At 34.3% G+C, this 15,112-nt stretch overlaps 1 protein-coding gene across 3 annotated transcripts in view; it reads left to right on the forward strand.

The window, feature by feature from the left end:
- NCAPG2 (non-SMC condensin II complex subunit G2) overlaps positions 1-15,112 on the forward strand; it is a 109,181-nt gene that overhangs the window by 36,979 nt on the left and 57,090 nt on the right. For all 3 annotated transcript variants that reach the window (XM_072652078.1, XM_072652080.1, XM_072652079.1), the window contains exons 13-18: positions 2,994-3,173; positions 5,772-5,924; positions 10,467-10,689; positions 11,164-11,267; positions 12,973-13,146; positions 13,762-13,832. In XM_072652078.1, coding sequence (XP_072508179.1) covers positions 2,994-3,173; positions 5,772-5,924; positions 10,467-10,689; positions 11,164-11,267; positions 12,973-13,146; positions 13,762-13,832 — 905 coding nt within the window. The remainder of the gene's footprint in view (positions 1-2,993; positions 3,174-5,771; positions 5,925-10,466; positions 10,690-11,163; positions 11,268-12,972; positions 13,147-13,761; positions 13,833-15,112) is intronic.

The raw sequence follows: 15,112 nt of genomic DNA on the forward strand, positions 1-15,112 counted from the left end.
AGAGTTTAGCTGAGCCCTCATCTCCTCTATGAAAGTCTTTCCTAAAAACTTCGACCCATTTCCTAAACTTCTGTGGTTTATTTGTGCTTGTTTTCTTTTCAACTGCATTGTTGTAAGATCCTCATTCAACTGATTAACATTTACTAAGCATCCAGTATATTCCATGCACTCTTCTCGGTTCTGGGGATACAATTACAAAGAATGAAATAATTCCTTCTTGAAAGTAGCTTATATTCTAATGGTGTAGGCAGCAGGGATTACGTCATTATATGTAGAATAAATATAAAATAAAAAACCACAAATGCACACAAAGTAGGTGATTTTGGAGGGATGGCACTAGCATCGTGTGTGATCAGGGAAAGCTGGTAAAAAAGTGCTGCTTGAGCTGTTTCATAAAAGTAGATGGGAATATCAGGTGGAAGTGACACAGGAATCCATTCCTGTTATATAGAATGTCCAGTGCATAGGCATGGATATGGGACATAGAGTGTACTGTATGAGGTGCAGAGGAGGCCAGTTTGGATGGATTACAGAGTGAAAGTGGGGAAATAATGTTCACTTAGACTGGAAAGATTGGTTTAAAAGTTAAATAATGGGGTCTAAGGTAATGACATAACCATACCTACTTTTAAGGAAAATTTTGCAGCAGTATGTAGGATGGACTAGAGTGGGGAGAGATTTGAGGTAGGTAGACCGGTTAGGAAGCTGGTGTAATAATCTAGGTGAGAAGTGATAGATTGTTGTGATCATCTTGATGAGAAGCCTGAATTTAGGTAGAAGCTGTGTGATTAGAGAGCAGGAATTGAATGTGAGAGATGATGGAGCTATAGAAATGGCAAAATTTTCCAAATCAAGTCAAGTCAAAAGAATTTATTGAGCATTTTTGTTCCAGGCACTGTGCACTAACTACTAGGAATACAGACAAAAGCAGAAATAGTCCCTGTCCTGAAGGAGCTCTTAACTTAATGAAGGTAGATAATATGCAAATAACACTATACAAACAAAATACCTACAGGATAACTTGGAGGTAATCTCAGTTCGAAGTTGCTCGCATTAAGAAGGAAGGACCTTCTTTTCATAGACTTAAAGGAAGTCAGGGGAGTCTGGAGGTGAGACGGTAAAAGAAGAGCATTTCTTTTATGGAGGACAGCGTGTGAAAATGCATGGAGTGTTTTTTGCAAGGAATAGCATGGACACCAATATAGCTGGATCATAGTTTTTGGAGTTAAGTGTAAGAAATGTACAAAGATAAGGGGTCAAGATATGAAGGGATTCCTTACAAAGAGGTAATGGGGAGCAACTGGAGTTTATTAAGCAATTGCTTGTGCTTTAGGATAGTAACTTTCATTACCAAGTACAAGATGAATTGGGATAGGGAAACACTTGAACCCTTTGAGGAAGTAAAAGTGTTTTCTCCTTTTACAGAAAAGAAAACTGGGGTTTGAAGAGAGTAAGTAGAGAGACAACACAGTAAAATGGACAGAGTACTGGATATGGAACTGGATAGATATCTTGAGTCCTAATCCTGGTTCTTTTACTTAATAACTGTGACATTGAGCAAGTCATTTAATATAAGTTCTCTGGGCCTCAGAACCAAATTATTCCATAGTCTTGCTTGTGGATATGTTCATCTCAATATAGCCATAAACAGTATGAGACTTGTGAACTCTGGGTTGGAATCCCCTTCTTTGACATTTGCTATCTTTGAGGCTATGGAGGAGTCATTTAATTTGAACTGCAATTTCCTTATATATTAAATGGGGTTACTAATATTAGCAATTTTTGCCTTATGGAGTTTTTATTAAAATCAAATGAGGTTCATGTGTAAAATGCTTTGCAAACTTTAAAGTGCAACGTAAATGGGGCTTAGCTGGCTTCCTTTAAGGCTATTTGAATGCTACCTTTTATAAAGCTATGTTTTCCCACCTCCTCCCACTTGTAAGTGTCTTCTCTCTGAGATTACTTTCCAGTTACACTGATGTAACTCGTATATAAATAGTTGTTTGTATGCTGTTTTCTCCACTAACATGTGAGTTCCTAGAGAGAAGGGACTATATTTTTGCCTTTCTTTATAGCTCTAGTGCTTAGCATAGTGTCTGGCATATAGTGAGCACATAGTATATCCTTATTAATGATGATGAGTAGTTATTTCAATGATATGAAGTATTCTGTTGTTAATTTAAAGTTGTATTTTTCCTTTATGTGGATCAAAAAATAATAGTTAAGCAAATATTAACTTAACACATTTAGTTAAGGAAAAGAATGGAAGTATATATTCAGTTCAAGCATTTAATAAGCAGTTATTATGTCAGGCACTACGTTAGAGACTGGGAAGACAAGGGTACAGTTAAACAGTCCTTGTCTTCAAATGACGTTTTATTTGTGGGAAACACTTTATGCACATATAAGAAAATAAAAATTATATGCAAAATAATTTCCTGGGCAGTGGAAGGCTGTTTGTTCACAATAGAATGGACACAATGAAAGGGAAGAGTGAGAGATAGGTACTGGTGGGATGGAGCTAATGTGAAACAGGGAGAAGTTGCAGTCAAGAAAGAGAGCTTCATCCAAGACAGCCACTAACTCAGTTCATTGCATCCTGAATGGTAAGTGGTGGAAGGGAGGGTTGGGAATTTGTGTGCTGCAGAACAAATATCCCTTGTATTTTCCCTATTGTCCAGGCTAGGCTCAATGGAATCCTGGATTTAGGCTGATTATAGTGGGGTGAGAGGTATCTTTGAGGTATTTATCTTTAGTTGGGCCAGCTCTATCATAGTCTCACAATAGTCTTGAATACATTCTCTCTCCACAGGAGGGGTGGGGGGGTGAGGATTTGCTGAGCAGAAATCCAGCCCCTGGACCTACCTTATGGTCAAGACAGGGGTCTTGGGTCTGGGGCTGGTTATAGAGGGATAAAGCATTTTTGAGGTACTAAGTGCCTTATGAAAATTATTTAATAATAGAGCCTCTGTTTTCTTTCTTGACTGTTGTAGAGTCTTTTGGAAGATCCATATCCATTGGTGCGTTCAACAGGAATTCTTGGTGTTTGTAAAATTACTTCAAAATACTGGGAAATGATGCCTCCAGTCATACTTACTGACCTTCTGAGGAAAGTAATTGGAGACCTAGCTTTTGATACAAGCTCAGCTGATGTTCGCTGCTCTGTTTTTAAGGTAATGGTTTTGAAAGCAAAGCTGTCATTATTAAATTAATCCCCTCTCCCCATATCTATTTTAAACAGGGCAGTTTTGCCGTTCTAATTTCATAATACTTCAGTACTTCAAAAGATCCATTATTTTATCGTTTTGAGTACTCCTCTTAACCTTGTAGATCATAAACTTCCCATGCCTTAGCTTTCATGACTTACGGTAATTAAAAAAAAAATAACCTTGTAGTCAACTCTTTGATGAAGAGCCTCTTGGAATTTAGCTTTTACTAAGATGACATTTTCCCATCTGAAAAATTAAGGAGTTGACCAATCTCTTCTAGCTCTAAATCTATGATCCTGTGCCCTGTTTAAATGGAATATTTCCAATCTGTAAGACATAACCTTCAAAAACCATAGTTTATATGTAGAATTGTGTAAAAGAATTTGGGAGTCTTTTTTATGAAGTCTTTTTTTACGTGAAGAAGATTAGTGGTTTTTCCCAACTACGAATAACCAAAAAAAAATTTTTTTTTGAAATGATGCAGATTAAAAAAAACAAAACATTAAAGGGTTAAAGTGGGGTTCTGAGTAATATTTTTTTGAAAAGGGGGTAGTAGACCAAATAAGTTTGGGAACCTCTGATGCTTATTGTAAAACAAAAATATAATTTTATTCTCTGGCCTATTGAGTATTTTAAAAACTTTTTTAAAGGGTTTTTTTTCCTGTTTTGCTAATGGGTGAGGGAGGTTGTGACTGGTATAACATAGTACTCAGTTCTTGGTTTGAAATATAGAAAACATTTATATTTATTTTAAAAAAGTTTTGTTCAGCTTTTTTTTTGTTTTTAGTGATTTGTATGTTGAATGAGAAACTGCTTACCACATTTTCAGGAGACACAAAACTGGTAAAAATAGGTGATTTGTTGGATCACAGAATCAGAGTTTAAAATGGTGTCACTAGGGTGGCACAGTCATTTGAATCTGACAAAATCAAGTTTAATAGGTATAAAATTAAAAATCCTTCACTTAGCTTGAAATAGCTAGTTGCATAAATTTAGAAATGGCATTATCGTAGAGAAATTAGTATGTGATAATTCATGTGAAAATAATCTGGGAGTTTTAGTGGACTTGCAAGCTCAGTGTTAATGAACACTGAAATGAAGTCACAAAAAAATTTCTTTCTTTTGATGTTGGTTGGTTGTCCTTCGTTCTCGAAGAGGATCAAAATGACATCACCATAATAAACTCAAGTTTCAGTGTGTTTGACTGTGACTGATCAAACCAATACGAGCTCAGAGTGCATTACCACAGATTGGGCACGCCATGCTGAGCAGTCCTGTGCCAGTGTCCCCATGTCCCACAATCAAATCCAAAATTCTTGAGAGAGACCTTGAGAGTGTCCTTGCATTGCTTCTTCTGACCACCATGTGATTGCCTGCCCCATGCAAGTTCTCCATAAAATAGTCTTTTTGGCAGGCATGCGTTTTGCATTCAGACAGCGTGGCTAGCCCATCAGAGTTGTGCTCTCTGAAGCATAGTTTGAATACTTGGCAGTTCAGCTTGAGCAAGGACTTCAGTGTCTGGTACCTTATCCTGCCAGGTGATCCTCAGAATCTTCCTAAGACAGTTCAAAAGGAAGTGATTCAGTTTCCTGGCATGGTGCTGGTAGACTGTCCATGTTTCACAGGCGTACAACAATGAGATCAACACAATGTCTCTGTAGACCTTCAGTTTGGTAGTCAGTCCAATACCTCTTCTCTCCCCAACTTGAAATAGCTAGTTGCATAAGTTTAGAAATGGCATTGTTGTAGAGATATTAGTATGTGATAATTCATGTGAAAATAATCTGGGAGTTTTAGTGGACTGCAGACTAAATATTAATGAACACTGAAATGAAGTCACTAAAAAAAATTCTTTTTTTTTTCATGTGAGACTACATTAACAGAAATGTGTTGTCTAGAACAAGGAACATAATCACATTTTATCTCTAATAGAAACAAAAAAACTGATTTCAGTTCTGTATATTGCGTTTTAAGAAAGGCTTTGACATACTATATTCAGATGAAGGTAACCAGGAGGGTGAAGGTCCTTGAAACCATGTCATTTTCATAATGATTAAAGTGTTGAATATTTTTATAGGAGAAAACTAAGGTGATTTGGTAGCTGTTTTCAAATAGTAGAAGAACTACTTTGTGGGAAAGATGGTATGTTTATGTGTAGCTATAGAGAGTACTCTAAGACCAATGTTTGGAAATTACGAGGAAACATATTATGTTAAACTTAAGACCTTAAGGGTTAAACCTATATGAAAATATATGGGCTGTCTTTTGAGATTTTAGAACTGGAAGGAATCATAAAGAACCCCTTCCCCAAACTTCTAATTTTCAAATAAAAAAAAAACTGAGGTTGTTAACTCATCCAGAGTTATAAGATAGCAGAAGCCTCAAAGCAGAGGCTGGATATTGTAAAGGATTAGATTAAATGGCATCTAAGATTCTTTCCAAGTCTAGGATTCTGTATGTCTATAATTGAGCTTAATAATTCTAATAATAATTTGAATTTTTTTCTTATTTGACCTTATAGAAGTTTACTTTTTTGAAGTGTATTTTCTTGTTTTGTTGCAGTGTTTGCCAATAATTTTGGACAATAGACTAAGCCACCCATTATTAGAACAGCTTCTACCAATCCTAAAGTACAGTCTCCATGACAATTCTGAAAAAGTGAGAGTAGCTTTTGTTGATCTGCTGCTGAAAATTAAAGCTGTCAGGGCTGCAAAGGTAGGATAAATTTAACTTGCTTAAGATAATTCAGAAGATAAATTTGTTATGAGACTTGTCAATATTTCACAAAACAAAAACTCAAAGGAACTTCAGGTAATAGGTTAGTATTTCTAGTCCAAATATTTAACTACTCTCTCAGTTTAAACAGATGAATCACTTTTGTGTTTTGCCTATTATTTTGTGTCATCTTGGGGCTCTTGGGAAATATTTGAATCCTATTTTTTTATGGTTCTGGTGAGATTATGAATGAATTTTCAGTTCAGTTAAGTTGACATTGATTAATTACCTACTCCTACATGTAAGGTACTGTGCTTGGTTCTGGAGATTGGGATAGGACTTGGACCTGTGATTCATTAGTATAGGGAATTCCCAGGTAAGGAAACTTTCTCTGAAAATTCAGGTTTGCAACTTAGAGTCTTAGAGCAGAGGTGTCAGACTCCTGGCAACATGCAGGCCTCCAACAGTCCTGAGTGTGGCCTAACCCAGATTAAAATGTAACTCAGAAATATTTAACAAAACAAATAAGGATTCAGTAAAATACAGATAATTGTAGTTTTCTAGGTCATTGTGCTCCAGCAGGGATCCTCTGTTTGAGTTTGGTGCCACTTGTTTCAGAGAACTGCAGAGATCGTTACTTGTCCAGCCTCACACAATATTTACGTGTCATAGATGACACTTGAACCTAAGTCTTCTTGGGGTTTAAGTCAGCTCCCTTTCCATTATGCCACACTGCCTCTCATGCTGGGGGTAAAAAGACAAAAATGAAACAAATATCTATCCTCAAATCTTACTAGAAGTGGAAGACATTTAAGTATAGTCCAAGGAAAATTGAAGAGAGAGAGAACGCTCACAACTGAGGTAATCAGGCAAGACTGAGCTGAATATGACGCTTCAAATGAGCCTTGAAAGAAGACAAAGGTGATGAGAAGTGGCTATGAGACGAGAGTACATTGTTGTGGGAGGAGCTAAGAAGAAAAGAAATTAATTTTTTAACCACTTTAGCCCTCTCAGAAAATTTTATTTTCATTCTCTAAAATTCCAAACTTTCATGTTTTACTATTAATTAAATGAAGAAAAATGAAATATTAAGTTTTTTTACACTAAATATAGTTTGACTTTTTTCAAGTGAAGCTGTTTCGTTTTTTTCATTTAACTGAAAATACATATTCTAACAGATTTGCCTTGGGGAGAGTTACGTGTAGTAGAAAATATTCTTTGTGAATGTAGCCAGTAAAGTTCCTGTCTTTATCATGGCAGAGTGTAACACTTTAAATATCAGCTTTACAATTTTGGTACTTTTAATTTCTGGTTTTAATTATTGTCTGATCCAAGGAAAGGGAATCTTTGTTTAAATTGATATCTTAAAATAAAATAAATATACTTAAATTATTTATAGACCATATACTATATGATGAATTGTGAATTTTAAACAAGCTTAAAGTCACTGAGACCAAAATTGAAACTGCAGCTAATTAGCAGGTATAGCTGTTATCATATCTTTAAACTAACAGTATATTAAGCAGCAGAGCAACTCTCTAGGGATTTGTAGCTGCATATGATATTTTAGGCTTCATAAATATATGAGGCAACATAAAATTCAGAGCAATATTTTTTTCCTCCTACTTCTCCAGACACTTTTTAAAGTGATAAGGGACTTCAGCAACATTCTGGTCCAATCTGTAACTAAACAAGAATTTCCTCTACTGTATACTTGACAGTTCTTCATTCAGCCTTTCCTTGAAGAGCCTGAGTGAAGGGAAACCCACTGTATCCCAAGGCAGCCTGTTTATTTTGGACAGCTCTAATTTATTAGGAAATTTTACCTTATATCAGCTATAATTCTGTTCTTTTGAAGCTTCCACTCACAGTTCCTAGTTTACTCCAGGATCATTTGCAAAGGAGGAAAAATTAGAGAAATTTGATAAGATACATAATTTGAAATATGTAGATACTGTAAAATTTCACAGTATTTATTGACTTAATAAAATATGTGTTTTAATAGCCTCTCAAACAAAGCATCTACCATGCAATAAGTGAAAATCAGAAGAAACTTTAAAAGCTATAACAAGGTAACTGATGACTTTCATCATTAATGTAAAATGAAGTAAGAAACAAGGAATTGTAAACTCGATAAACATCCTGGTGCTCTCAGATAGAGTTCAAAGTTCCAAACTGAAGGGGAATTCCGTATAGATGATGAAGTTTTCTAGAAACAGTACTTCATGGATGACATTGTACTTGATTGCATCAAGATATGAGGAGGGAAAAAAAGTAGAGTTTCGTAAGTAGTCAATTTAAATTGTTTAACTTAAGTAGCCACTCAAAAAAAAGAAAAAGGATGAAGAATGCCCACTGTTCAATCTCTGTTTTGCAGGTAATTTGGATGTTCTTTAGAGTTCTTCCTTCAATATAGGTCTCTGAGAGAAAAATTGCAAATGGCCATGAGTTTAGCCTGGAGATGGGACATAATTAGGGGGAGCAGGCTGGATTGCCATTGGGAAATGGTGCATTCCTTTGAGTAATATCAAGTTTCCCCTGGCAACAGAAGTCCATCTTTTTAACACCATTATCTAGTTATGTTTTAATGGATCTCAGTCAAAGAACATGCTTGCCAAAGAACTGAAATTCATGGTGACCCAAAGGGCAATGAAAGGTGCCTGGTTGGTATAGACAAAATGCCATTTCCTTGCTTTGCAATTCAATTGAATGTTTGGTTGAAGTATTTTCTGATCCTTACTTTGGGAACTCTTCTATATTTTTTGAATAATTTACTTTTCTATGAAATAGAAATAGATAGACCTTTGAGTTCCAGCTATGAAATTTTCTAAAAAATAGTAATTATATTATTTTAAAATGCCTTTAACTTTCTCCATTTTCTGTTTTTCAAAGTTAGCTTGTTTAAATAGGTTCATTACAGCTGTTAGAATTACAGGTGGTGTTTCTTCATCTTCTAATCATGAAGAGGTGTTTTAGAGAAGAGTGCCAGACTTGGGGTTGGTTGATAAGACTTGGGTTTGAATTTTGCCTAAGACATTTAACAGGGCTGTGAGACTGGACAAGTCACTTAATTTTTCTTAGTTTAAGTTTCCTTTTAGTTCAAATTAAGGTAATAGTAGCACCTACCTCAGAGGGCCTTTAGGTTCAAATGAGATATAATAGGTATTTGTGTGTACTTAAATATAAGTGCCTCCTATGTGCCAGTCACTGTGCTAGAGATATAAATACAAAAAAGAAAAATAGCCCCTCCTATCAAGGAACTTACAACCTAACAGAAGAAAACAGCACAGAAAAGGAAACTAAAAAGTTGGGTAAAAAGACAAGGAGGTACCTGATGCGAGGGCATGGTATCATGGAAAAGTCAGAGAAGTCCCAAAATAGTGTAGCCAAGTGAGAAATGAGAAGTTCATGAGCTGAGCTTCCTCCTTAAATGGAGTTTTTGGAGATGTTGCCTGTACCCTGTTGTTAGAGGACTGAGGGTGTTGATGAGTAGAGTCCCAGGACTCTTGAAAGGTTTTCCCAATAACAAGCTTCCTGGGGCATGATGGATTGGTCAGAGAATACTCAAGGTAGTACAACCTGATGAGAAATGAGAGACTGTCCCTGTGGAGTGTTACTGGGCATGTCTCTTGATCTCTCAGCCTCAGTTTCTTCATCTAAAAAGTGTCAAGTAATATATGTAATACACTCTCACAATATTGTAAAGATCAAATAAGAATTCTATGTAAAGTGCTTTAGAAACCTTAAAGTGTAATAGAAATGTCAACTATTGTTGTCAAGCTCATCTAACTTGCCTAATCCATCAAAAGTCCACTGAGGTTTTGAATTTTAGGAAATAAATTTTTGATGGTTGTGCTTCTGGTAAATTAGTTAGAACATGCACTCATGGCTACGTGAATTTATGAACTCAAACTTGTATGACAATGGTATTCTCTAGCTTTAAATTTTCTGTTTTTGGGGAAAGATAGCTTTTAGGCAATAAAGAATTATAAAATTAATTATACTGCTTCCCCCTGCTGGTTTAAGTAAATTAGGTTTTTTTTCTTGAATATTCAATATCATTTTTAACCATCTTTAAGAATTAGGAAATAAATGAGACTACAGTAATAATCTAAGATGGCTACAATATATTGTGACCTGACTGTTCATCCCTAACCCCCAAATTAATAGAATATTTAGGAATTGTTTTCTGTGTTAATAGGCTATTGCAGAATATCATGTTTTACAGTTGTAAAAATATGAAGAGAAAGAACATTATACAAAGGAAATCATCGTTATCATATAAGAATACAGAATGTAAAGAATACAAAATGCTAACTTAAAATTGGAGTAATATGTGCATATATGACTTAGAGTGTTTTGAGGTGGCAATTGTGAAAAATGTTGCTATGGTAATTTCAAATGAAGTAATTTCTTAAGAAAGGTACATAATATTTTTAATTACAGTTAAGATTCTTTTTTATAATGCTATAGAAACTGATCTAAGTCTTCCATCTTTATAGAGTGATAAATTGGTTTCTTTCCACATTTTTTTTTTTTAAGTTTTGGAAAATTTGCAGTATGGAACATCTTCTGACCCGTTTGGAAATTGATTCACGCCCTGTGTCTCAGCGCCTAGTGAACCTTCTCTTTAATTCTTTCTTGCCTGTTAATCAACCAGAGGATGTATGGTGTGAACGCTGTGTCACGTTAATACAGATGAATCCAGCTGCAGCCAGAAAGTTTTATAAGTATGCTCATGAACACACTGCTGCCACTAATATAGGTAAGCAACACATGCTTTTTTATTTTACAAATTTTGTTTTAACTTATTTCATAAGTTAAAGCATGAATAATTAATGTTGTGTGTTTTTCAGTAATTTTCATTCAGTATTTGAATGAATTACTACTCGGGAAGTGTTGAAAATTGGGAAAAGAGCTGGTTTTGGAACCAGAAAGAAATGAGTGTATAACCCTTGGCAAGCAATTTGACTTCTTGGAGTTTTGGTTTCTTTATCTGTAGAATGAGAATAAAATTGATATTACTTTCCTCAAAGAATTGTTTTGGGAAAGCTTTATGCAGAGTTTTAAATGACTGCAGAAATGAGAGGTGGTGGTGAGTGTTAATAAGGTATTTCTTCCCTATGATCCCATCTTAAGATGAATTCTAACCAATTCAGATTATAATTCATTCTCAGAATATTTCTTTTGGATAGAAAGATGTATATATCAATCACGTTGCCTTTTTTTGTAATTATAGCAAAGTTAATTCATGTTGTTCGTCACTGCTTAAGTGCCTGTATCCAGAAGGCAGTAAGAGAATGTCAGGAAGAGGAGGAAGAAGTAGAAAAAGAGAACATAACTGTAAGTAGAATAGACTCTTAGCCTGGTTACCAAATGTAGATACTGTTTTCTAGTGCCCTTTAAGCAGGCACTATGTAGAAAATTGAAAGTTTATATTGATGTTTTCTGTTGATATCATATTTTTTAGTGAAAGACAGGAATTGAAGATGTGATGTCAGTCTTAACATGTGGTTTTTTTTCCCCTCACCTTTGCTTCTCTATTAACCTTTCTTCTATTTAACCAGTCAGCAAGCAAGCATTTATTAGATGCCTCCTATGTGATTACCAGGAACTGGGCATACAAAGACAGAAATGAAAAAAATTGAAGAAACTTATATTTGATCAGGAAAGAAAAAGATATATGTATATGTATATACATACACATATATTCACATGCACACATATAACATGTATGTATGTATGCACACACGTACAAAATAAGTAAGCAATAAATTTTTTTGTAAGTAAGGCACCAGCAGTTGGAGGGATTAGGCAAAGGCTTTGTGCTTTGTGTAGTAGATGTTGCCTGAACAGAGTTTAAAGGAAACATGAACTTCTAAGATAGTGTTGGGATAAGCATTAATTCCAGGTAGAACCAAGGGCAGTTAGTGCAAAGGCACAGAAATGGGAGATGGGAGTATCATTTATGAGGAAGATCAAGCAGATCACTTTGGATGGAATGGACAATGTTTGAGTCCATCAGCAGGTATTTATTAAACAAGTGGTATTTACTACTAGACACTGTACTAAGGCTTAGGGATACAAATTCAAAGACTGAAGCAATCTTTTCTCAAGGAACTTACATTCTCTTGGGTGAAGAAGTAAGGGCATATATAAGTATGTATAGAATATGTGCATAGAAAATTAATACAAATAAATACAAAATAGTTAAATATTAGGTAGCTTGAGATAGAGGACACTTTAGCTACTCTTAATAACACAAAACGGAAAGGTGGTAGCATAGGTTCACTGAATTTTATAAGTAAAATGGTGTTAGGTACTAAAATTAAGTATATATAATTTAATTAATTATTCAAGTTTAAAATCCTGGTACCTAAAATCTAACCAATATAGGAATATCTGTGTAATTAAGGCAAATAAAATATTGCTTTTTACATTTTTAAAAACTTTATGTTACTGAGGAAATGTTCATCATGACCAATAATTAATAGAGTAGCCCAATTCATAATTAAAAACTTCTAGGGAAACTCTCTTCCCTCATATAATCAATCACAGGTTTTTTATATTGTCTTGGCTTTTTGTGAATGCATTTTAGGACAGATTAAATTTTAAGCATATGAAATTTCATAATCCTTCAGTTGAATATATTACAATTAAAGTTTTTATAATGAATATAAATGCATACATTATAAACCAGTCAGTGTAGTAAAAATAAAGGTAAGTTTTCATCAGTTATTTTCATTTTCCTGAAAGTAGGGGAAGAAAATGATTCCACCTCAGTTTTTTTTTTCCATTTTGATAAAGGTCTTTTAGGTTTACTCTGTATTCCATAGTATGATTTTAGAAAAATCTTATACTCATGTTGGAAGTCTTGAAAGCTGAATAATTTCTCATATTTTTGAGATAGCATTTTGTTAGGAATGGATGGCAGACTGGGTGACTTCTTAAGGAATCTGTTAGCTGTGTGTTTCTAAAATTTGTTTTTAAATGCTAGAGACTATCTTTTTCTTTTTACTTTTTCATAATAAAATTATTTTCTCTTTAGATGCTGGAGAATACATTGTCAATAAATGACATACCTTCTATGGCAGGTTTATTGGAAGTCATTGTAATTTTGTGGAAAAGCATTTTTAAAACTCTGGAACATAATAAAGAAGCAAAAGCTTACACCGTAAACAAGTTTGCCTCTGTGATTCCAGAGTACCTTAAGCACTTTACAGTGAGTATCAAACTAAACCTAATTGTTATGAACATGATCTATTGAAATAGCTGAGTCTTTAGAAGTGTAACTGGAATGATGAATACCCTGAAGAACAATCAGAAGAGCTGGGAACGTTTGGCCTGGGACAGTGAAGACTTAGGGCTGGACATAGTGGCTCTTTTAAACTATCTAAAGGTCTGCCATGTAGAAATTAGACTTTTTCTGCATAGCCCTAGAATAGAAGTAGCAGTGATTTATTAAAAATACATGAACAGATTTATATAAGATGAGAAAAACGTTTTGAAATAGTAATATATGTATGAAATAATATATGTATATATGTTGAAGAACCTGTTGCTTATATTAAAGGGACTCCTTATTTAGGAATAAGGTGAACTAAATAGCTGCTGAAGTCCTTTTCAATGACTGACACTCATTAATTATAAAATTGCTTTTGGGAAACAGCAAAAAAAAACCATTTTAATGTGTTAAATATTACCTTAATGCTACTTTTTACTTCATATTATACCATATTGAGTCCTTGCAAAGATTAATGGTAACTCTTTCTTTGTATAAGGAAGCTTTCAGCATTATACATTATTCTTTAATGCATTTTTTTACTCTTATTCCTAGGATGATCGTTGCAAGATTCCATTATTTATATTACTGTCTTTTATGCCAGCATCTGCAGTACCCCCATTCAGGTACTGTGTGGATTTTTTTAAATGTGGGGGCTTGGAGATGACTTTTTTGTGCTTTTATTTATTTGTTTGATTATTTAGAAGACTGAATTTACTAAAATAGCCTAATAAATATTTAAGTACAAAAGAGGAACTTGTACATTTAACCTGTTATCTATTCTTATCTGCACTTTTGCCTATGGAAGGAGGTGGAGAGAATGTTATGCTCCAGAGCACCTTGATTTAATACAGAAAAGAGAAGGAACTACATAGAGCTCAAGTCATAATTTTTAGACCTGCTTTTTTGGTACTTATTTCAAGTGGTGGTGACAAATTCTCAAATCCTAATTAATTATATTTATTTTAATCTATCAGGAAAGGCAGAAACATTATCATAGAGTTAAGTATACATATGTTTTAAAATCTGTGGTACTTTACTTTGTTATATATTTGTGTGTGTGTGTGTGTGTGTGTGTGTGTGTGTGTGTGTGTGTGTGTGTGTATGTATGTGTGTATCTTCTGTTACTGTTCCAAGGCCTGAAGGTAGTAGGTAGATGATCTTGCAATCTTGAAAGTTGTGCCAGTAGAATACAATCTCTATTAGGTGCTGCCAAACGACAGCTCTTGTGTACCTCAGTGATAGAACATCTGTATGTGATTCACGGATTACTTTAATCAAGTTTAGACAGGTTAATTACTAGAAAGTTGGTTAACAGCTGATGAATTGTTTCAGCTCTAATTATAAAAATTTAATTAAAATGTATAATATATGTATGCACACACGTATGTATATGTATATATATAAGCATACGTATAGATGTTTATGACATTGTTTATGCAAGTATCTGTGTGTGTACATGTGTATATACATTTGTGTAATCATACATACAGACATTTTTATGTTGGATGAGCTCAAGGGCAAGTAAGAAGCATACGTTTATAGGACTCCTATCCCTGCTTGAAGTGAGCATGATAAAACTACGTAAATGGACTACCATGATGAAAATTGCAACTTACTTGTTAGCATCTACGTAGAGGACAGATACATTGGAAAATTTTATGAGGAACTTAACAGATCTCCAAATAAAGTCAAGATGTATTTCATTACTTGGCATAATTGGGAAAGTAAGCAGAGGAAAGCATGGTGAAAAATGTCTTGAAGAATATGGTACAGGATTAAGAAATGAAAGGAGTCTGGTTTGAGGATTATTCAAAAGCTTCACCCTAGCATATAAACAGTATTTTCTTTTAAGAAGAGAATTGAAGGAAGATAGAGAAGTCATGAGTATTGAATATTATAGCAT

The sequence above is a fragment of the Notamacropus eugenii genome, chromosome 3, assembly GCF_028372415.1.
Source record: "Notamacropus eugenii isolate mMacEug1 chromosome 3, mMacEug1.pri_v2, whole genome shotgun sequence".
Lineage (NCBI taxonomy): Eukaryota > Metazoa > Chordata > Mammalia > Diprotodontia > Macropodidae > Notamacropus > Notamacropus eugenii.